At 39.5% G+C, this 21,301-nt stretch overlaps 1 protein-coding gene and 1 long non-coding RNA gene across 7 annotated transcripts in view; one reads left to right on the top strand and one right to left on the bottom strand.

The window, feature by feature from the left end:
- Positions 1 to 3,180: 3,180 nt before the first annotated feature.
- Positions 3,181 to 4,851, top strand: LOC118941478 (uncharacterized). The gene is made up of 2 exons (XR_016488163.1): positions 3,181 to 3,423; positions 4,185 to 4,851. It is a non-coding gene; the product is annotated as an uncharacterized LOC118941478 (long non-coding RNA).
- A 14,395-nt stretch (positions 4,852 to 19,246) lies between these two features.
- Positions 19,247 to 21,301, bottom strand: part of LOC110495445 (myocyte-specific enhancer factor 2A) — a 97,677-nt gene continuing 95,622 nt past the window's right edge. For all 6 annotated transcript variants that reach the window (XM_036954863.2, XM_090206620.1, XM_090206622.1 and 3 more), the window contains exon 10: positions 19,247 to 21,216. In XM_036954863.2, the coding sequence (XP_036810758.2) occupies positions 20,862 to 21,216 (355 nt within the window). In that variant the 3' untranslated portion in view covers positions 19,247 to 20,861. The remainder of the gene's footprint in view (positions 21,217 to 21,301) is intronic.

Below are 21,301 nucleotides of genomic sequence, written 5' to 3'. Positions count from 1 at the left end.
GGGTGGAGAGCAACAGCAGGGAAAAAACAGGCCACACCAGTCCCACCAGGTGAGTTTCATGACATAGTGATATTTTCTGTCCACTAATAGCAGGTTGAAGTCGTGGATTATAGCACAATGTATACCTTTACTGTACTTAGCATATTATTTTGAAAAGTCAGGGAAATCCTCAAGTTATGGAAGTGCTTCATAAGAAAGGAACAGAGTAGGTAACTGTGATAATTCTCCCAAAAAACACTAACTAGCTGCTGACAGACGGGAAAGCCTTGCTTGTTCAGATTGTTGGTTTGTTTGTTTGTTTGTTTACATTGTGTTTGTTTTATCATGAATAGTCATATTTTCAAGTTTGCTGTTGTTCATAAGTATTACAAGAAACAACGTGCATATTTATTTTATTAGTCAAACAATCCCAGATGATGGATTCTGAGTCATGGAGTCTAAGGCATAGTAAAGAATGTAGGCTGTGTTAACTCATTACTGATCTCCAGCTCTTACATCCAATCACTGCATCACTTGTCTGTAGAGAACATAGCCAGGCTGCGTTTCTTTAATTAATCTCTAGTTATTTACAGTGCGACATGGTTTAGCCTAAGCTCATCAAAAGTGAGCATTTATGTTTGCTGAGAATCAACAATAGCTTTCTGTCCACACATGGAGGCTAATACAACAGGCCTAGCAATGTTCACACACTGATTTTCTATGCAGAACAGAGGTGACTCTGTGACAACAGACGCGTTGGGATTCTGGACCAAGCCTTGTTCAATGTTTGCTAATGTCTTAAAGAGCTCAGGCACACATGAAAGAAGCCCCAACTTGGCAACCAGTTAAAAGGGAGGAGTGGGGACCCAGAGAGGGCAAGCCCCTGTGGCAGGTGGCCTGTCGCCCTCCTTCTCAAACAGTCCAAAACCCTGCAAGGTTACTTTACACATGCACACTGGACTAATTCCAGCACCATGCACAGCTGGCCCATAATACTGAACCCCCAAAAACATGTCCTCAAAGCACATGCAAGCTGTTAGCTACAGATTTGTAATGGGCTAATGCAATTTTCCATTACCCGTTACAGGATAGGTTATTTTTGCGGAGCACAGAGAAATTTCGGCCAACATGTTCGTTCTCGATTCGGCCAAACATCTAAAATTGTTTTAAGATGGTCATACAATGGATCATTTAGCTGTTTGATTTTGAATTTTAGGACCCCTTTAGGTATATTTTTTGTAAATAGAAAATGTATATAATAAAATATTGAATTTGGCCTTTACTACTATAGCCCATAAAAACACATTGAATTACACATTCATAAATGGCAAAAAAAAACAGTCAAATAACCTATCATAAGGAATAAGGTTTTGAAGTGTCTGTCCTATATCCTAAGACTCATGTTAAAAGGAACCACCAGCTTTCATATGTTCTCATGTTCTGAGCAAGGAACTTAAACGTTAGCTGTTTTACATGGCACATATTGCACTTTTACTTTCTTCTCCAACACTTTGTTTTTGCATTATTTAAACCAAATTAATGTTTCATTATTTATTTGAGGCTAAATTGATTTGATTGATGTATTATATTAAGTTAAAATAAAACTGTTAATTCAGTATTGTTGTAATTGTCATTATTACAAATGAATAAATACATGTAAAAAAAAAAAATGTCAGATTAATCGGTATCGGCTTTTTTGGGTCCTCCAATAATCGGTATCGCTATCGGCGTTGAAAAATCAACGGACATTTTAGATGTTTTGCCGAATCGAGAACAAAGATAATATTGGCAAGTTAATGTTGGTCTCTGTGTTACACCAAAAGTACATATCCTGTAACGGGTAATGAAGAATCGCATTTGTAGACCCTAGCCTGTGATCATGACTCTCAGTTCCCTTACATTACGCATAAGAGTCATTGAACGAAGGCATCTTATGTACAGGGGAGTTTTGTTAAGAGGCCACACGCTCGGTCTAAACATTAACATTAACATTATTGCTTGCGGTACGGTTTTGGAAGCAGAAGGACCTTGTCTTTTATCAGCAAGAAACATACAAATTAAAATAGATGTTAAACTGATACACACCTTTATGAGGTTAAGGTTAGTGTTCCCACATGGCCAGATCTCCATGTTGCAGCGCGTGTTTACGGAAGACAGAGGGACCACCTGTGCTAATTAGCTATCTGGCATGCTCCGAACACCTGTGTGTAACAGAAGAAGGCCGCCAGAAACATGTTGTCACTGAAAAATACTGTAGGCTGCAACTGTGATAAAGCTAGTTAAAACTGTGTATTTTGCGTTTGTGAAATTATTTTGATGTTATATGAAAGTAAAGGGCTTTATGTTTCTAGAACCGTTTCGCAATTGAGAATCCATTCACATTTAGATGGAGAATTTGGCTGCAAGAGCCAGTCTGCCTCTGAAAATAACATAATATCCTTGTACCTTCAGGAATAAGGGTACAGTAACATTAAGTTCCTTAAGAGTACATCTTGGGCTATGTAGACCCCTGAAAGATAGACAGTAATACTGTGCTTTCAGGTGGCGTTGGTCCATTCAAGGGGATAAAATGCCCTCATTGGAGTTTCTTTATGCATTGCATTGCCATAGATCTATTGGAAAGTGAAGTTGCTCCTAATATTTGTGTCTGCAAGCTCTTGTTCCACCTTGGCAAATCAATAGGGTCAAGGATAGGCCGACTGCTTGTTTGTGCAGGCTATAACACTGATCACATGCATGAGATGGAATGAGGCATTAATCATATACAAAAAGATGGTCAGTGTTGTCCTGGCTAAATCTAAATGATTCAAGACCCCAGGCAGTATTCCATTTTAATAGTTTCAGAACAAATTGTTATTAATCATTTGTAAATGCATTATAACCCATTAATGAATGGGTAATAACAAATTGGTCAATATAGTGTGATAGCCAGTCAGTGCTTGCCAAATAGTGAGCCAATATTTATTAACAATTATAAATGCACTTACAAATGAGCATAATATTGAACCGTTATGTATCATCATGCAACCTTATTTTCAATCGCTGCACAGTTAAACAATAGTTATTTTCTCACTTTGGGTGTGATGCATTGATGCTCTGTCCCAGAAATGGTTGGTTTTCAGACCAATGGTCAACTCCTATGATATGTGTTGCCCCCCGTTTGAAAGCCTGATGATACATTTGTACACTGATTTATTCCAGGAATGAAGGACTCGTCTGAAGAACTCAATCCATATTATTAGTGTGGTTCGCTGGGTTCTGAGAAATTTCCTCGATTTTGTGAAATCTGCCCATCTGTGAAACGAATTTGAAATACAGACGCCCTGGAACATGCCCAGAATGTTCATGTGACAGTGTGTCGTGAAGAATCAGGATGGACATTGCTATGAAAAGTGTGCAAGCGCCAGACAGAAGAGACTGAGCGAAATAAACGTTGTTCACAAGGTGCACATGTTGACAGAGTCGAGAGGGTAAATTCTCGATACAATTTGTTTCACTTTTGGATACAGAAGTTCTGCTGGAGGATTTAGCGCTCTGCTCATATAGCTAAGTTGCTAGCTAGCTAACGTTTTCTAGGCCCCCTTCCTACCTAGCTAATAGGAAACGTTAGCTAGCTAGCATTAGGTAAAACCTCAAATTAATTTTTGAATATGGAAATTATGCTAGACGATTTAGCACTAGTTAATATTTAGCATGATATAGTTAGCTAGTTTGATGGCTAGTTAGCTTTGCTAGCTAGGTAGCAAACGTTAGGTGCCAGCTAGATAGCCAACATCAACATGACAGAATTTTCATGCGTTTTTGGATTAGTACGCTAGCTAGCTAGTTATCTAACCTTTAAACTCAAGTAGCTTTGTCTAGGTAGGTAGCTGATAAGTTAGGTAGTTAGCATCCTTTGTCAGCAAACTAGTGGTTCCATTTTTAAGAATAAAGTACTATCTAGCTAGCTAACTAGCTAGTGTATAAGCAAAATTGTGATAACTAGCAAACCCCTTTAATCTGTATTAGCTAACGTTAGCTATTCGTGTTCGCAAGTAATGTTGAACACTAGCAACGAAAGCTAGCTATTATTGTTATTATTAGCTAGCAGTGGATAACATAAGTAGCTAAGCCTAAATGGTATAAATCATGATAATGATGATACTAGAGTTGTGTTGCTGGAGTGTCTATGCTAAATTGTCATAAATTCCTTTTCTCTCCCACAGATCCCTCAGACTCCAGGATGGGAAATGCTTAACAAGAAATAAAAAGGTGGAGACACAGAAGGATACCATGAGACCCTCTGTTTTATTTTAAATAGTTAATCTGTTGACATTTTATATTCTGACTTGTAACGTTAATGTTTAAAATAGGTCGAAAAAGACACCCCCTGTTTATTTAAATTAGCTAGGCTACTCACTATACCAATGGTAGGCTACAGATTTGAGTCACTGCGGTTAAAATTGTTTTCCCAATGTATCTTTCTATTACATTACATTTTGTTCTTACTATGTATTACATGTTTGAGGAGAGTGTGCTATAAATGTTTGCAACTCGTTAATAAATAGGCAGAATGTTTCCACTTTTTAAGGTATATTTTTCAGCAGTTATAAATGTTGGTAACTCATTTGTTAATGGTCAGATGATTGTCACTTTAAAATAGGGTATCATTTTAGCAGTTATAAATGTTGATGACTCAGTTATAAATGTTCATAGGTCTGACACTTTAAAATAAGGTATACGTGTAACAGTTTACATGATGGTAAATCATTTATAGATGATTTGAGAGCTCACTCAGTATTAGGTACTTATCACTACATTCATGAGTGTCTGCCAAATGAATAAAATGTCAAATAATAAAAAAAATACAAATTGTGGGTATGAAGAACAAAACATTCAACGTTGTGAGAGAATACCTCCACTGTTTTACCAACCAAAGGTATTACAGTTACCATTTCACATCAGAGACTTCACCATACTTGGACTGTCACAGAGAATAGGTAAGTGTGTTGAAAATATCTGGTAAGGGTTAATATGTTAGGAATGATGATTGAATAATGTTCCGTATGTACATTTGGCCAGGGTCTCAAAAGTGGATCAAGACACATGAAAACCAACATTTCCTGTTCCTGGGAAAGCACCAATTCATCACACCTACTACAAGTGTGAAAATAATTGTTTCAGTGTGCAGCTATTGAAATTAAGGTCAAATGATGATACAAATGGGTTAATCTTATAAGCATTTGTACCTGCATTTATAAATGGTTAATAACTAGGTAAATATTGGCTCCGTTTTTGCACTATATTGACGCGATATAACCGTTTATTTACATATGATTAAATCATCGTTAATAGCGTAATTAAACCCCTTATTAATGGAACCTTATTGTAATGTGTCGGATATTAGCCTGCATAGAGATCAAATAAACTAAAATATATTTTTTACTTAGGCGGTATTAGGCTTGGGTCGGGCCCTACCTTGACCTTTGTTTCAATGTGGACAGACCTACCTTGGTTGGTATTTGAAAATGCTAGTGAGACAGGAGTGGTGTAACTGGTGTTGCTTGTTTTAACAAGCGGGCGCGGCGTCTGCCACTGGATCCCATAAATCCACGCATCGAATGATGATCACCCAAGGATATTTATTTAGACTAAACTATGTTATAAAAAAAAGCCCAATCTGCTCCCTTCCTCTCAACCTAACTTTCCCTCACAGTCCCCTTAGTTCCCCCCCAGTCCTGTTATGGTGATATCGCACTCACTCAGCTGTCCATCACAGCGCTTTGGTTTCAGCCAATCAGTGTTCCCAAAAGCAACCTTTATTATTCAACCTTTATTTAAAAACAAATTCTTATTTACAATGGCAGCCTAGGAACAGGGGCAGAACGACAGATTTTTACATTGTCAGCTCGGGGATTTGATCTTGCAACCTTCCGGTTACAAGCTCTAACCACTAGGCTACCTGCCGCCCTTAACTAGTGTTTATTACCGTGTTCAAAACCATCCGACTTCAGTGCGTTCAAAACAACTGCGACATCTGGAAAAAAAACAGGCTTCGATTGCGAAAAATCGATTTGGATTCCAACTCGCGAACTCTGCTTTCCAGCCTGAAAAACTGACGTCATGATTTGACCTCGTATTTTTCCAAGTTCCTAGTTGTTTTAAACGTGACATTAGTCATCGGAAGAAGACAAGTATTGGATGGTAACCAAGTGTTTACTAGGAAGATTGTGCGTGCACGTAGAAAGTGAGTTATGGGGAAAACTGTTGGTTTTTTTATGCTGCTAAACGATGCTTAGTTACTAATAGTACTTGTTTATTTTTTATGTAACTAAGCAAGTCAGTTAAGAACACATTATTATTTACAATGATGGCCTACAGGGGCAGAACGACAGATTTTTACCTAGTCAGCTTGGTTACTGGCCCAACGCTCTAACCACTAGGCTACCTGCCGCCCAAACTGTGCAAATACTCATGCAATTAAGGCAATGCTGGCACTTAGACAATGTAAACAACATGCACAATCTAAAATAGACAAACCTTAGCTGCAAGATAACAGTACTGTTACAATACAGTTACACATAAGTCATTTAGAGCTGGTTATTTGTATAGCCTGTATGCGCACGCTACCACTGCACTTTCATAGTTATTGCTACTGTTATTCCATGGTGAATTCTAGAACCTGCTGGAAGTCTCAGAGATGGTACTTTGGTCTCATAGACTAGATGTAACATAGTCAACGTCAAACCCGGACACTCATATAGTATGATATGTTAAGTTTGGTATGGTTACATAAGATAGAAGGTTACTTAAGGCAAAAAGGAAAGGAGGGTTGTATAAACCGAATGTCTAGCAACCCAAAGGTTGCGTGTTCAAATCTCATCATGGACAACTTTAGCAACTTTGCAACTACTTACTACTTGTTACAGTAGGTACTTTGCAACTACTTGGTTAGCTAACCTTAACCCCTAGCTAACGTTAGCATTAGCCACAACTTAGTGGAATTTGTACCATATCATGCGTTTTGCAAACTCGTAATCTCAAATCTTTCGAATTGTAATTAGTAACATATCATACAAAATTAATGATGGACATCCACATATTAATATATAACAATGAAATGTAACATACCATACTAAATGAAAACGTGAATAAAACTGTAAATACATAATGCTCCATGCATACATGCTGTATACTACAGTAGAAACGACAACATGATATACAGAAAATAAGGCACGTACTTTGATAGGAACGCACACATTATTATTGTTATTATTTGTTAGGAAAACAACAATGAAGGCAATGCGAGCGCCAGCCAGAAAATGTATTAGGGGAAAAATGTTTGTGCAAGACTACAGAAATGTCTGCTTACATGATCTACAGAAACACTTGGGAAAGTGCTTGGGCTCTCCTTGAAGAGGCAAGTTTGTCCGACTCAGTAATGCCTCAAACATAAATTGCCTGCAACAGTGAAATGGGATACTTCTATGTGAATTAATGAGGAGGCCAGAACACACCTCAATTCAAACTGTTGTTAGAAAATAATTAAAAATGTACAGGTTGAAATATAACCTGCCCTGCCTGCTAATTATCTGTAGGCTAACTGTCCTGTTGCGTAACAATCACATTTTGTAACAGTGAGTGCATTCTGACATCACTTGCATAAAAAAACTCAGGCTGGGGCAACCTTTAGAGATATTTGGAGTGTGAAAGTACCAACAAACGGGTGTGATCGTTCTATAGTGGTTCCTGTTGTGTACGATCAAACCGGTGTGATAAGAACGCTTGATTAGAATGCTTATATAGAACGTCCATTTTTGGATTGACACAACAATCAGCATTTGAGCTGGCCACACTTTTTTTTTCATAGAAACATTTTGCACAAATCCACTGGCTACAGGTTATCTACAAGTCTCTGCTAGGTAAAGCCCCGCCCCATCTCAGCTTACTGGTCACCATAGCTGCACCCACTCGTAGCACGCGCTCCAGCAGGTATATCTCACTGGTCACCCCCAAAGCCAATTCCTCCTTTGGTCGTCTTTACTTCCAGTTCTCTGCTGCTAATGACTGGAATGAACTGCAAAAATCTCTGAAGCTGGAGACTCATATCTCCCTCACTAAGCTTTAAGCACCAGCTGTCAGATCACTGCACCTGTACATAGCCCATCTGTAAACAGCCCATCTATCTACCTTCCACATCCCCATATTTTATTTATTTATTTATCTTTCTCCTTTGCACCACAGTATCTCTACTTGCACATTCATCTTCTGCAGATCTACCATTCCATTGTTTTAATTGCTATATTGTAATTACTTTGCCACCATGGCCTTTTTATTGCCTTAACTCCCTTATCTTACCTCATTTGCACTCACTGTATAAAGACTTTTTGTTTTATTTTTTCTACAGTATTATTGACTATGTTTTGTTTATTCCATGTGTAATTCCGTGTTGTTGTATGTGTCGAATTGCTATGCTTTATCTTGGCCAGGTCGCAGTTGCAAATGAGAACTTGTTCTCAACTAGCATACCTGGTTAAATATAGGTAAAATAATAAAACAAACAAACACAGTCCTTACAAAGTTATGTCCAGACTGTGACCAGTTTCTTTTTGGATGCAATGTAAAGACATTCACAGAAGTAGCTGCAGCATAACACAATCATCCAAACCCGGAAAATGTAGGCTACGTTTGTCCTAGCGCTAACTAAGAGATTGACTTAACACAAGCGGTCATATTTTTTATAACTCTCAGCTGACAGAAACTACAAAATGAATTAGCTAATAGCAACTACTATATATAATTAATCACATCACGGGTGAGCTCACCATTGATTGAAATAATTGAGTAAAATCGAAAGAAATCCGAGGATGGGTAGCTTGTATGCATGTTGAAGGGGGTGTGTAGTCTACGATTATCCACTTCCTGTCACGACTCCTACCGAAGGTGGCTCCCCTTCCCGTTTGGGTGGTGCTCGGCGGTTGTCTTCACTGGCTTACTAGCTGGCACTGATTCTCCCCCCCGCCCTTGTCTGTTTATTGGTTACACCTGTTGTGTATTTGCTGATTAGTTGGACTTTAGTAGCCAGCCGGCCCGCCTGCTCTTTGTGCGGGATTGTTTTGTGTAAATTGTGTGCACGTCTGTGGATTACGTGTTTCCCATTTCATGGGTTTTGCTGGACAGTTTAAGTCCCCGTGTTTGGGGCGTTTGTTTTGTTGTACCCCCTGTGTTTTCGTGGGGTTAGCTTACAGTGCATTGCGAAAGTACTCGGCCCCCTTGAACTTTGCGACCTTTTGCCACATTTCAGGCTTCAAACATAAAGATATAAAACTGTATTTTTTTGTGAAGAATCAACAACAAGTGGGACACAATCATGAAGTGGAACAACATTTATTGGATATTTCAAACTTTTTTAACAAATCAAAAACTGAATAATTGGGCGTGCAAAATTATTCAGCCCCCTTAAGTTAATACTTTGTAGCGCCACCTTTTGCTGCGATTACAGCTGTAAGTCGCTTGGGGTATGTCTCTATCAGTTTTGCACATCGAGAGACTGACATTTTTTTCCCATTCCTCCTTGCAAAACAGCTCGAGCTCAGTGAGGTTGGATGGAGAGCATTTGTGAACAGCAGTTTTCAGTTCTTTCCACAGATTCTCGATTGGATTCAGGTCTGTACTTTGACTTGGCCATTCTAACACCTGGATATGTTTATTTTTGAACCATTCCATTGTAGATTTTGCTTTATGTTTTGGATCATTGTCTTGTTGGAAGACAAATCTCCGTCCCAGTCTCAGGTCTTTTGCAGACTCCATCAGGTTTTCTTCCAGAATGGTCCTGTATTTGGCTCCATCCATCTTCCCATCAATTTTAACCATCTTCCCTGTCCCTGCTGAAGAAAAGCAGGCCCAAACCATGATGCTGCCACCACCATGTTTGACAGTGGGGATGGTGTGTTCAGGGTGATGAGCTGTGTTGCTTTTAAGCCAAACATAACATTGTTGCCAAAAAGTTAAATTTTGGTTTAATCTGACCAGAGCACCTTCTTCCACATGTTTGGTGTGTCTCCCAGGTGGCTTGTGGCAAACTTTAAACAACACTTTTTATGGATATCTTTAAGAAATGGCTTTCTTCTTGCCACTATTCCATAAAGGCCAGATTTGTGCAATATACGACTGATTGTTGTCCTATGGACAGAGTCTCCCACCTCAGCTGTAGATCTCTGCAGTTCATCCAGAGTGATCATGGGCCTCTTGGCTGCATCTCTGATCAGTCTTCTCCTTGTATGAGCTGAAAGTTTAGAGGGATGGCCAGGTCTTGGTAGATTTGCAGTGGTCTGATACTCCTTCCATTTCAATATTATCGCTTGCACAGTGCTCCTTGGGATGTTTAAAGCTTGGGAAATCTTTTTGAATCCAAATCCGGCTTTAAACTTCTTCACAACAGTATCTCGGACCTGCCTGGTGTGTTCCTTGTTCTTCATGATGCTCTCTGCGCTTTAACGGACCTCTGAGACTATCACAGTGCAGGTGCATTTATACGGAGACTTGATTACACACAGGTGGATTGTATTTATCATCATTAGTCATTTAGGTCAACATTGGATCATTCAGAGATCCTCACTGAACTTCTGGAGAGAGTTTGCTGCACTGAAAGTAAAGGGGCTGAATAATTTTGCACGCCCAATTTTTCAGTTTTTGATTTGTTAAAAAAGTTTGAAATATCCAATAAATGTCGTTCCACTTCATGATTGTGTCCCACTTGTTGTTGATTCTTCACAAAAAAATACAGTTTTATATCTTTATGTTTGAAGCCTGAAATGTGGCAAAAGGTCGCAAAGTTCAAGGGGGCCGAATACTTTCGCAAGGCACTGTACATACATACATGCATACATACTGTATGCGCCTACACTAGAAATGACAACACAATATACAGAAAATAAGGAAATTACTTTGATAGGAACGCACACATGTCCAAAGTTGTTATTTGTAAGGAAAACAACAAGGAAGGCAAAGCGAGCGCTAGCAAGAACATTTTCCAATTCTAGCAAGACTGCGCAAATATATGCATACTTGATCTGCACAAACATGAGTGAAGTGCAGTGGGTTTGCGATTACCAGCACATATTCCTGTTGATAGATATGCCACCGGTTATTATGCGATTACCAGCACATATTCCTGTTGATAGACATGCCCCCGGTTATCACACAATGAGACACAAAGAAACGTTACGTTGTATCAACAACCTGCGGCCTACTCAAGTTTTTCACTACTGCAGATTGTTTGTAGACTGAGAGTGATTTGGAAAGCATATGCTGGTCACCTTAGATATTATCCAGCAGGTGCGTGCTGTGTTATATGCTGAGGGTTGTTTTCCTAATATCTTTATCCATTGAATATTTGTGATTTTAGGCTATGACCGGTTAGTGTGAAATGTATAATGTATTTGTTATTGGTATATTGGCTTTTGAGAAGTAATGATTATAGATTAAATTCCTGTTCAGTTAGGCCCTATGCCTAGTTTGGAGTCAGTGGTGTGTATCCATGGATGCCAAGGGAAGCCAGGCTTCTCCAAATATTTGACCAATAAAAAATGTCAATGATAAAATAATGTATCCTTCGTCTCTCTGTGTTTTCATAATTTCCCTTCAATTTGCAAGTGGCTGAATCTCACCTGAGAAATCATCCGAATGAGGGAAACAGTGCCCCTCTGTCTCAGTATGTGTAGCCCATGTTTCTGACACTGTCTGAACCAAAAGAGTATGACATGTTGCCACTGTAGCATTTGATTGATTGAAGCCAGAAAGCATTTGGCCTCCCTTGATAAAAAAAACGTCTGAAAAAATTAGTCAATCAGTATTGAACTGAGCTCAACTGTGGGTTGTCCTGGCACAGCAAAACGCCCCCTCAAAGGGGAGGCCAGTTTGGATTTGGCTTCCAGCCAATCAAATCACATCCAACGCAAAATGTAATTCTCAGAAAAACGTGTCGGTCTCTGGTCTACTTATTTTGTCATCCTGCAGAAGCTAGCTTTCTAAATCATCCTTTTCCTAATCCATGGATGGAGATGGGGATTTGGACTTGTTGTTTTGACTTAGATGTAGACTATGCTCACGTTAACTATACTGAACAAAAATATAAACGCAACATATAAAGTGTTGGTCCCATGTTTCATGAGCTGAAGTAAAATATCCCAGAAATGTTTCATACAAACAAAAAAGCTTATTTCTGTCAAATTTTGTGCACAAGGTTGTTTACATCCCTGTTAGTACGTATCCTTTGCCAAAATAATACATCCACCTGACAGGTGTGGCATATTAAGAAGCTGATTAAACAGCATGATCATTACACAGGTGCACCTTGTGATAGGGACAATTAAAAGCCACTCTAAAATGTGCAGTTTTGTCACACAACACAATGCCACAGATGTCTCAAGTTTTGAGGGAGCGTGCATTTGGCATGCTGACTGCAGGAATGTCCACCAGAGCTGTGACCAGATAATTTAATGTTAATTTCTCTACGTAGTTTTAGAGAATTTGGCAGTACGTCCAACCAGCCTTACAACCGCAGACCACGTTTATCCATGCCAGCCCAGGACTTCCACATCCGGCTTCTTCACCTGCGGGATCGTCTGAGGCCAGCCACCTGGACAGCGGATGAAACTGTGGGTTTGCACAACAGGAGAATTTCTGCACAAACTGTCAGAAACCGCCTCAGGGAAGCTGTGTGCTCGTCGTCCTTACCATGTTATTGTCCTGACTGTTGTTTGGCATTGTAACCCAACTTCAGTGGGCAAATGCTCACCTTCGATGGCCACTGGCACGCTGGAGAAGTGTGCTCTTTACGGATTAATCCCGGTTTCAACTGTAGCGGGCAAATGGCATCGTGTGGGCGAGCGGTTTGCTGATGTCAACCTTGTGAACAGAGTGCCCCATGGTGGGATTATGGTATGGACAGGCATAAACTGCAGACAACAACCACAATTGCATTTTATCGATGGCAATTTGAATGCACAGAGATAACGTGACGAGATCCTGAGGCCCGTTGTCGTTCCATTCATCCGCCGCCATCACCTCATGTTTCAACATGATAATGCACAGCCCCATTTCGCAAGGATCTGTAGACAATTCCTGGAAGCTGAAATTGTCCCAGTTCTTGGCCTGGATACTCACCAGAAATGTCCCCAATTGAGCATGTTTGGGATGTTCTGGACGTGTACAACAGCGTGTTATAGTTCCTGGCAATATCCAGCAACTTCGCACAGCCATTGAAGAGTGGGACAACATTCCACAATCAACAGCCTGATCAACTCTATGTGAAGGAGATGTGTCGCGCTACATGAGGCAAATGGTGGTCACACCAGATACTGACCGGGTTTCTTAACCACGCCCCTACCTTTTTTAAAGTATCTGTGACCAACAGATGCATATCTGTATTCCTGTCACGACTTCTACCGAGGGTAACTTCTCTCCCTGTTCGGGCGGCGCTCGGCGCTCGGCGTCGCCGGTCTACTAGCCACTACCGATCCCTTTTTCTTTTTCTGGTTGTTTTGTCTGTGTTCCTTTTCACACCTGGTTTTCAATTGCTTTGATTTCTGTGGGTATATAGGGCAGCTGTTACCTGCCGTAATTCGTGCAGGATTAGACTTGTGTGTATTGCGTTCGATGGTATTTGATGTTTGTTGTTTTTTTCGCATTTACGCACGTGTATGTAAAGTGTCGGAACTGTGTTAGTTCCTCCGTGTGTTTGCACGATTATTAGAGAGCGTAGTTTTGGGATTTTTGTTCTGTGCCATTTGCATTGCTGGACTATTATTAAACACGCTCCTCAGACATCCCTGCTCTCCTGCGCCTGACTCCTACACCTCTCACCAAGACGCATGTTATCACAATTCCAAGTCATGTGAAATCCATATAATAGGGCCCAATTAATTTATTTCAATTGACTGATTTCCTTAAATGAACTGTAACTCAATAAAATCTTTGAAATTGTTGCATGCTGCGTTTTATATTTTTGTTCAATGTAGCTAGCTAACTTAACTGGTTCATTGTTGCCCATGTGAGGAAGTTAGGCTAGCAAGCATTTCAGCCTATGACAACAAAAACTAAAAGCATACTGTATAACAGAGCCAAAGCCAACACTTCCTTTGGCTGCTTTTCCTTCCAGTTCTCTGCTGCCAATGACTGGAACAAATTGCAAAAATCACTGAAGCTGGAGTCTTATATCTCCCTCTCTAACTTTAAGCATCAGCTGTCAGAGCAGCTTACCGATCACTGTACCTGTACACAGCCAATCTGTAAATAGCACAGCCAACTACATCATCCCCATATGATTACTTAACCTCTTGCTCTTTTGCACCACAGTATCTCTACTTGCACATCATCATCTGCACATCTATCACTCCAGTGTTAATGCTAAATTGTAATTATTTCGCCTCCATGGCCTTTTTATTGCCTACCTCCCTACTCTTCTACATTTGCACACACTGTACATAGATCTTTCTGTTGTGTTATTGACCATACGTTTGTTTATGTTTAACTCTGTGTTGTTGTTTTTGTCGCACTGCTTTGCTTTGTTCTCAACTGTCCTACCTGGCTAAATAAAGGTGAAATAAAATAAATACAATTTTAAAAAGAGCCATATACTGTTTTGCCAACATGAAAGAGAGGAGGATGGCATTGGGCGTTCAACTAACTAGTCTACAAGTAGCTTGAGTCCCAAAAATCGTTTTTACACACACACACACACACACACACACAATTCAATACCGTGGACAGCCGCATGATATTTAGCAACATTGATTTGACTAAATTGTTTCAGGTATCTTCAAGTTTGTTTTCACTGTATTAAACAAAGCATATAGCCTTGTTGATATGATGATGTAAATGTTTAACTTGAAATGGTGCTGGAATAGCTGAGGCAGTGCTGCTGTTATCTTTCTGCTGATTGCAGTAACTCCGGGGTTCTAAATCAGTAGTTGACCATGCTGCTGGTCATACCTGTTTGTTACATGCAATATTTACTTTGTGGACTTTGTGATGAAACCAACGTATGTGTAGTTGAATTTATTCCGCCACTGTATGACTGTAGTGTTTTTGTTGTCTCTGCCTTATTGTATATCACGGTGGCGTATGAAGAAATGGGTTATAAAGCAAACAACACAATTATGACAACAGGTTGTAATTATGGCTTTTTCACTGACTTGGCTTGGCTTCCCAACTGATATTTACCCATGCACCGCCACTGTTTGGAGGCGATCTGCAGAAGCCAGTCATAGCTTCAGTTATTGGCTATTTAGTTTAGGCCTATTGTCTGTTATTTTAGTCTTCATTCTAGGACAGAGTTCGTAAACATTTTGTAAATAGGCCTACTCATGGATCCAGCTCACCTAGCCCAAAACCTGTAAATAAACAAAATAAGCTAAATTAAATTTTGCACCTGATTCCATCTGACTCCTTATGATTCACACACCCCTGACAGTAGGGTCCATTATTTACTGGTCGTAATAATGTTAGCATATTCATGGTGGTAAATAAATTGAATGAATATGGTCAGGCTATGCAGGAGTTTCCAGTGTTAGATATGGATGTGAATAGATTGCTTTTACACCACCTGCTGGTAAGTATTGGTACTGCACTCTTCCACACTAGTTCAACCTTCTTGCCTGTCTACATCATAGTTTTCCCAAAATATCAGTGAAAGTTATACTAAATCAGTAATAGCAATGTGAACTATTCAGTTTCAAAATGCACTTACTGCACTTATGTATTATGAGAGCCAACTTGGGCTGATCTATATAAAATGATGCATGTGAATAATTATGACACTCCTCTCCATCACTCCCTTATGAAGGCACATGGAGTTAGTGTTTGAGCACATATTGAGGTGTTTAATAATGCTGACAGCCTCTACTGTTTGGGACATCACAGGTGGACAAAATCTAGGTAAGAAAGTTGTTCACTTAATTTACAGAATAAGTGAGAGAACCTAAAATAGACAGTAGAAGCCAATAGTTTTACTTTAGTGAATGTAGAATACACATTTTTACAACAATCTCTAGCATGGTATCTTAGTCATTCAATAAAAAGTTCACTAGAATATTTATTGTATAATGAAGATAAAACAACACATTCAAGGGAAATAAAATGCAGATCAACTTAAAATTCTCTCTTGATTTTGTTTCATTCATGGCAACAAAGTCCAGCTTGTGCCGCCAAACGGTTTGAGTATCCAAACCGCAAACAGCTTCTTGAAGTGAACTATTAACTACAAACAATTACCAAATACATAGTTCTGTTTATAAAAGCCATACAGCAAAGCAGTGTACTCTTGCACAGCAAAGTGAAGAACGCTCTTTCAACAAAGTTCCGTTGTCTGATATAATCCTGTTCTTTCACATTCAATAGTTGTGCAGGTTTTTACACAGCACATAGACCAAAAGAGCAAGTGTATCACTTTACGTTCTCTATACATTCCTTGTGTGAATCTTACTTCACGGGAGGGCAGAGTGGGAAAGACGAACCAGTCTCTATGTTCTGTAATGTATGTCAGCTGCATTAGCGGCGTTAGTTTGGAGCTATGTGAGGCTTTTCTTGATTTATAACATGAGTCATTCTTTGGGATAAGGCTATTTTCTAACCGTGCATATAAAGAGTGAAGCTAGAAAAATTCCCTGATGTCCTATCAAGTGCTAAAGTGTGCATGCCATTTGTAATGAAGCTATGAATAAAAGACTGCTAAAGTCTTGTTGGAATAGTGTAATGGTATTATTGCTGTTCTGTAACCTGACATGTGTTCAAATGGATATTAAATCAGTTATGCTGCGTTTCTTATGCATGTCTAAAATAATTCAGAATTGATCAAGACTGAGGAAAATAATTTGTTCAAAAAGGTAGACATTGATAAAATATTATGTGCAACTGGCTATCCAGCTCCCTGACTCTATGGGACATGCAATAACATTTAATAGTAGATTGGACCCTTGAAGTGACGTTTTTTAAGGGTCCGCATCTGGGCAGAGTATGAGTTGGAAACTGCATAGATCACTATTGGCTTATTGCCAACTGCTATGGATCAAATGAAGGGGTGGAGGACAGGCGTGGAGGAGAAACACACAAGGGAAAATATAGCAAACGTAAAGAGATACTCCTTTTGTACAGCAAACTTCTCGTACAAATGTGTGCAATCCAGCAGTGTTGGATCAAGTCTATTCTGTTGCATTGTCTCTAGTATGTATTAGCTGCTGAATTGTCTGACACTTTACCACTGTGGGGATGGGGTATAATGCAAGCCAAGGCTACATGTAACAGACAATGACGTACATGCTTGCATGGTCTGATATGCCCACACAGGCAAATATACAACAGTGAAACAGAAAATGGCTGCTGCCACTCACCAGTACTACACACTTATGGGATCATGATTTCAGGGTTGTTCATTTCCTACTAGTGATGGGCCTCGAACATAGGGTATTTTGCTGTGCCAATTTATAAAACTGATTAATTTTATACATAATCATGACTGAGGATTACATTTAGGCTATGCTATTTACAATGTTTGCAACTTAATTTACTCATAAGTGTGAACATTTTCACCAGAGAGTGATCCATTAATGGATCATTTAATTAACCATAAATGGGTCGTTCCACCAATTCGGTGCCTTTTGAGAAGTATTAACTTGGTATACATTTTTTTTTTTGATTCCACCTACTTTTTAGATTCTGTCATAAAGAGCATACATCATCTCAAGATGTTAGTGTGGGAAATACGGGTGCTGAGGGTGCTGCAGCAACCCTGAACAATCTGAATAAAACTAAAAACTAATCAGCCATAAATCCCCTCGTGACAGGGGGAATGGAAGCTTGTTGTGTGCAACAGAGAGTGGCAATTGAATGCAAGCTTCACACATTTAAAAAATAAAATAATAATTCTAGCCTGTTTATCTATGAGTAAGAAGGTTGACGTATAATGCTCAACCCACTCAGTTTTCCACCACAAAACACCAGATAATTGCCAAAAAGAGTAGAACCAGTTCACCTGCTTTTACTGTATGATTTGACCATTAGATGTTCAATATTTATTTTGAAAAAATGTATATTTAAAAAAGAATAGTTTCACCATATTAAAACGAGAGTTCAGTTCCGTAACTGGGTTGACCTTAAATGAATGTAAATTAATCATTATCACATGAAATAAATAATCTCCAGGAATGACTTTGTCAAAGCAATGAAATAACTTGGGCTTTACAATGATGGTGAAACTTGGAGAGATTTTGCGATGAAGTGGGTTAAAATCTTCCTTGAAGTGACACGGGACATGCAGATTTTGGGATTAAGTGGGTTAAAATCTTCCTTGAAGTGACACGGGACATGCAGATTTTGGGATTAAGTGGGTTAAAATCTTCCTTGAAGTGACATTGGACATGCAGATTTTGGGATTAAGTGGGTTAAAATCTTCCTTGAAGTGACACGGGACATGCAGATTTTGGGATTAAGTGGGTTAAAATCTTCCTTGAAGTGACACGGGACATGCAGATTTTGGGATTAAGTGGGTTAAAATCTTCCTTGAAGTGACACGGGACATGCAGATTTTTGGGATTAAGTGGGTTCAAATCTTCCTTGAAGTGACACGGGACATGCAGATTTCGGTCACTTTAGAAAGCCTTTATTCATATTAAAAAGTATATTAGTGTACAAAACGCTTTCCATGACAGACTGACCAGCTTAATACAGGTGAAAGATATGATCCCTTATTGATGTCACTTGTTAAATCCACTTCAATCAGTGTAGATGAAGGGGAGGAGACATGTTATTAACTAATGATTTTTAAGCCTTGAGACAATTGAGACATGGATTGTGTATCATTGCCATTCAGCGGGTGAATGGGTAAGACAAAAGATTTAAGTGCCTTTAAACGGGGTATGGTAGTATGTGCCAGGCGCACCGGTTTGTGTCAAGAACTGCAACTCTGCTGGGTTTTTCACACTCAACAGTTTTCTGTGTGTATCAAGAATGGTCCACCACTCAAAGGACATCCAGCCAACTTGACACAAATGTGGGAAGCATTGGAGTCAACATGGGCCAGCATCCCTCTGGAGTCCATGCCCTGACAAATTGAGACAGTTCTGAGGGCAAAAGGGGAGAGGGGGTGCAACTCAATATTATGAAGGTGTTCTTAATGTTTTGTACACTCAGTGTATATTAAAGTGCACTTAATTTAACATAACAGGCGTTTAAAATGCAATATTGGTGCACAATTTCTACTTCAAATATCAAAGTGACGCAAAAGGCACTCTTTTCGTGGAGCGACCCAAATAGGTTTATTGGCATGGTTCATGAAATGGCATGTCTTTCAATCGAGCAAAGCACAATCACAATGGATGGTTTTTCAATGCTGAGATGGGACCTTGGGTTTGAAAGTTGGCAGTGTATTCAGCAGCTACAGGTAAATAGCCTAACCCTAAACCATATTTTCCTCAGCGTTGAGATTATCCTTCACAACATAAGATATAGTGGAACTTTAACCTTACATCACTGTTATTACAATTTCTTAAGGACAGACATTCACCACTATTAAAGGGAAAACAACCTTAAAAACTACTCTCTGGAAAGAAAATCACTGACTATAATGGTAGTAATTCAATTTTGAAGAAAGTACAGTATAATTAATAAAATAGTAAATATTAACCAGTGAATAATCTACTTAATAAGGATCTCGCCCTGTAAACATGGCAGTAATCCACAAAAATATACCTTTTTCTTGAATCTGGTGATGGTACAATACATACGTACTTACACCAAGGTGATATATATATATATATATATATATTAAAGTTGCTATTTACATAACAAAAGAAAGTGTTTGGCTCAAATGTTTAATTTAACAAACAGAACAGCAAGTGTTCATGGCTTGAGATATTGATTCAAGATCTGGCTTGCATGTCTTTATAATGTTTGTAACAAAGCACAGTAAAAACAAAACTAAAATGAACAATTGTTTTTTGAGAGAATTGCTAGGAAACCATAGCTACAAAATAACAGAAAGAAACGTACAGTACAGCTTTGGCTTACATTACCAATGAATTGTTGGAGCAATGAGAAGATGCCTTGCTATTACCATGTTACCAGTTCAACTGGACAATTTCCCATCATGTTAATGTCCCATATATCAGATTATAAAATGAATGTTATTATTGCAATATACTTTTTCCTATTTATTTTAGAACTAAACACATGACTCTGAGCCATGTCCTTCCCATACAGGGCTTTTCCTGTCTAAAACCACACAAGGGAAACCTCTTTCAAATGAAAAACAACTATTTTTAGTCTCTGAGGTCGAAATTGTTTTAAAATTTGATTCCACATCTATTGATTTAATAAGTTCATAGAAGAGACAAATTGAGACAAAGTTGTATGAGATTAAAGTCGTATGAGTTTACACCATGTAGTGAAACATGAGCTCTAACAGTGGACGCCACAAGCAGGGGCCCTCAGCCAGCAGGCAACACTCTTGACTTTTTGGATTGTTTGTAACTTGCAACCACAACAGCGAAAACAGCAACTACAAGTGCCAGACTAGACCAGTGACTACAATAATCTAGATTCGTTTTTTTCTTCTTTTTTTTTTCTTTGAACATCAGACTCCTGCAAACATCTAATTCGCACCCAGTACCTGATAACATCTGTTTGTGTACATAATTCAGTCCAACTTCTTGATTGTTTTTCTTATTAATGTGAGACGTATTTAATTTATTTGCCATTCTCCTTCTTACAAAATGAAATGGAGTTAAATAATAATATTATAATGATAACTATAAGGACCTTTCCTACCCCATCCATCTCTCCCCCAAGTCTACCACCTCCCTCCCTCCGTCTGACTAGCTGGTGACTGGAGGCCTGACTGAGTGACTCTATGTCACCCAGGTGTCCATGCGCATGCGCTTGACAGAGGGGCTCTCCCTGTTGTCCTCGGTTCCGGCTGGGGGTCTGCCCAACCCCATGGACGAGGAGTGGAAGTCCGGCCGGTGGTCTTCGCGGTCGCTGCCATCGTACGAGCTGCAGGAGGAGCTGAGGCTGTCCACAGGCGAGCGGCCCAGGTCCTGCCGGCTGGACGCCTGCTGCTGCTGCTGCTGTTGCTGTTGCTGCTGGGGGAAGCCAGAGGAGGTGACGCGCTCCCGCGGTGGGGAGATGGGCTCTGACTTGATGTTGATGTTCTGGCTGGTGTTGATAGAGAGGTTGGAGCCCTGAGGTAGGTGACCACCACCCCTGTAGAGAGGAACAGCACGGGGTCAGTGGCCATTTGGATAGTAACATAGATCAGGTGCTTGGAGTGGTGGTTGGAAAATGGACA

This window comes from Oncorhynchus mykiss, chromosome 2 (genome assembly GCF_057628025.1).
Source record: "Oncorhynchus mykiss isolate SJ-2025 chromosome 2, ASM5762802v1, whole genome shotgun sequence".
Taxonomy (NCBI): Eukaryota; Metazoa; Chordata; class Actinopteri; order Salmoniformes; family Salmonidae; genus Oncorhynchus; species Oncorhynchus mykiss.
This window is presented reverse-complemented; position numbering and strand designations above follow the sequence as displayed.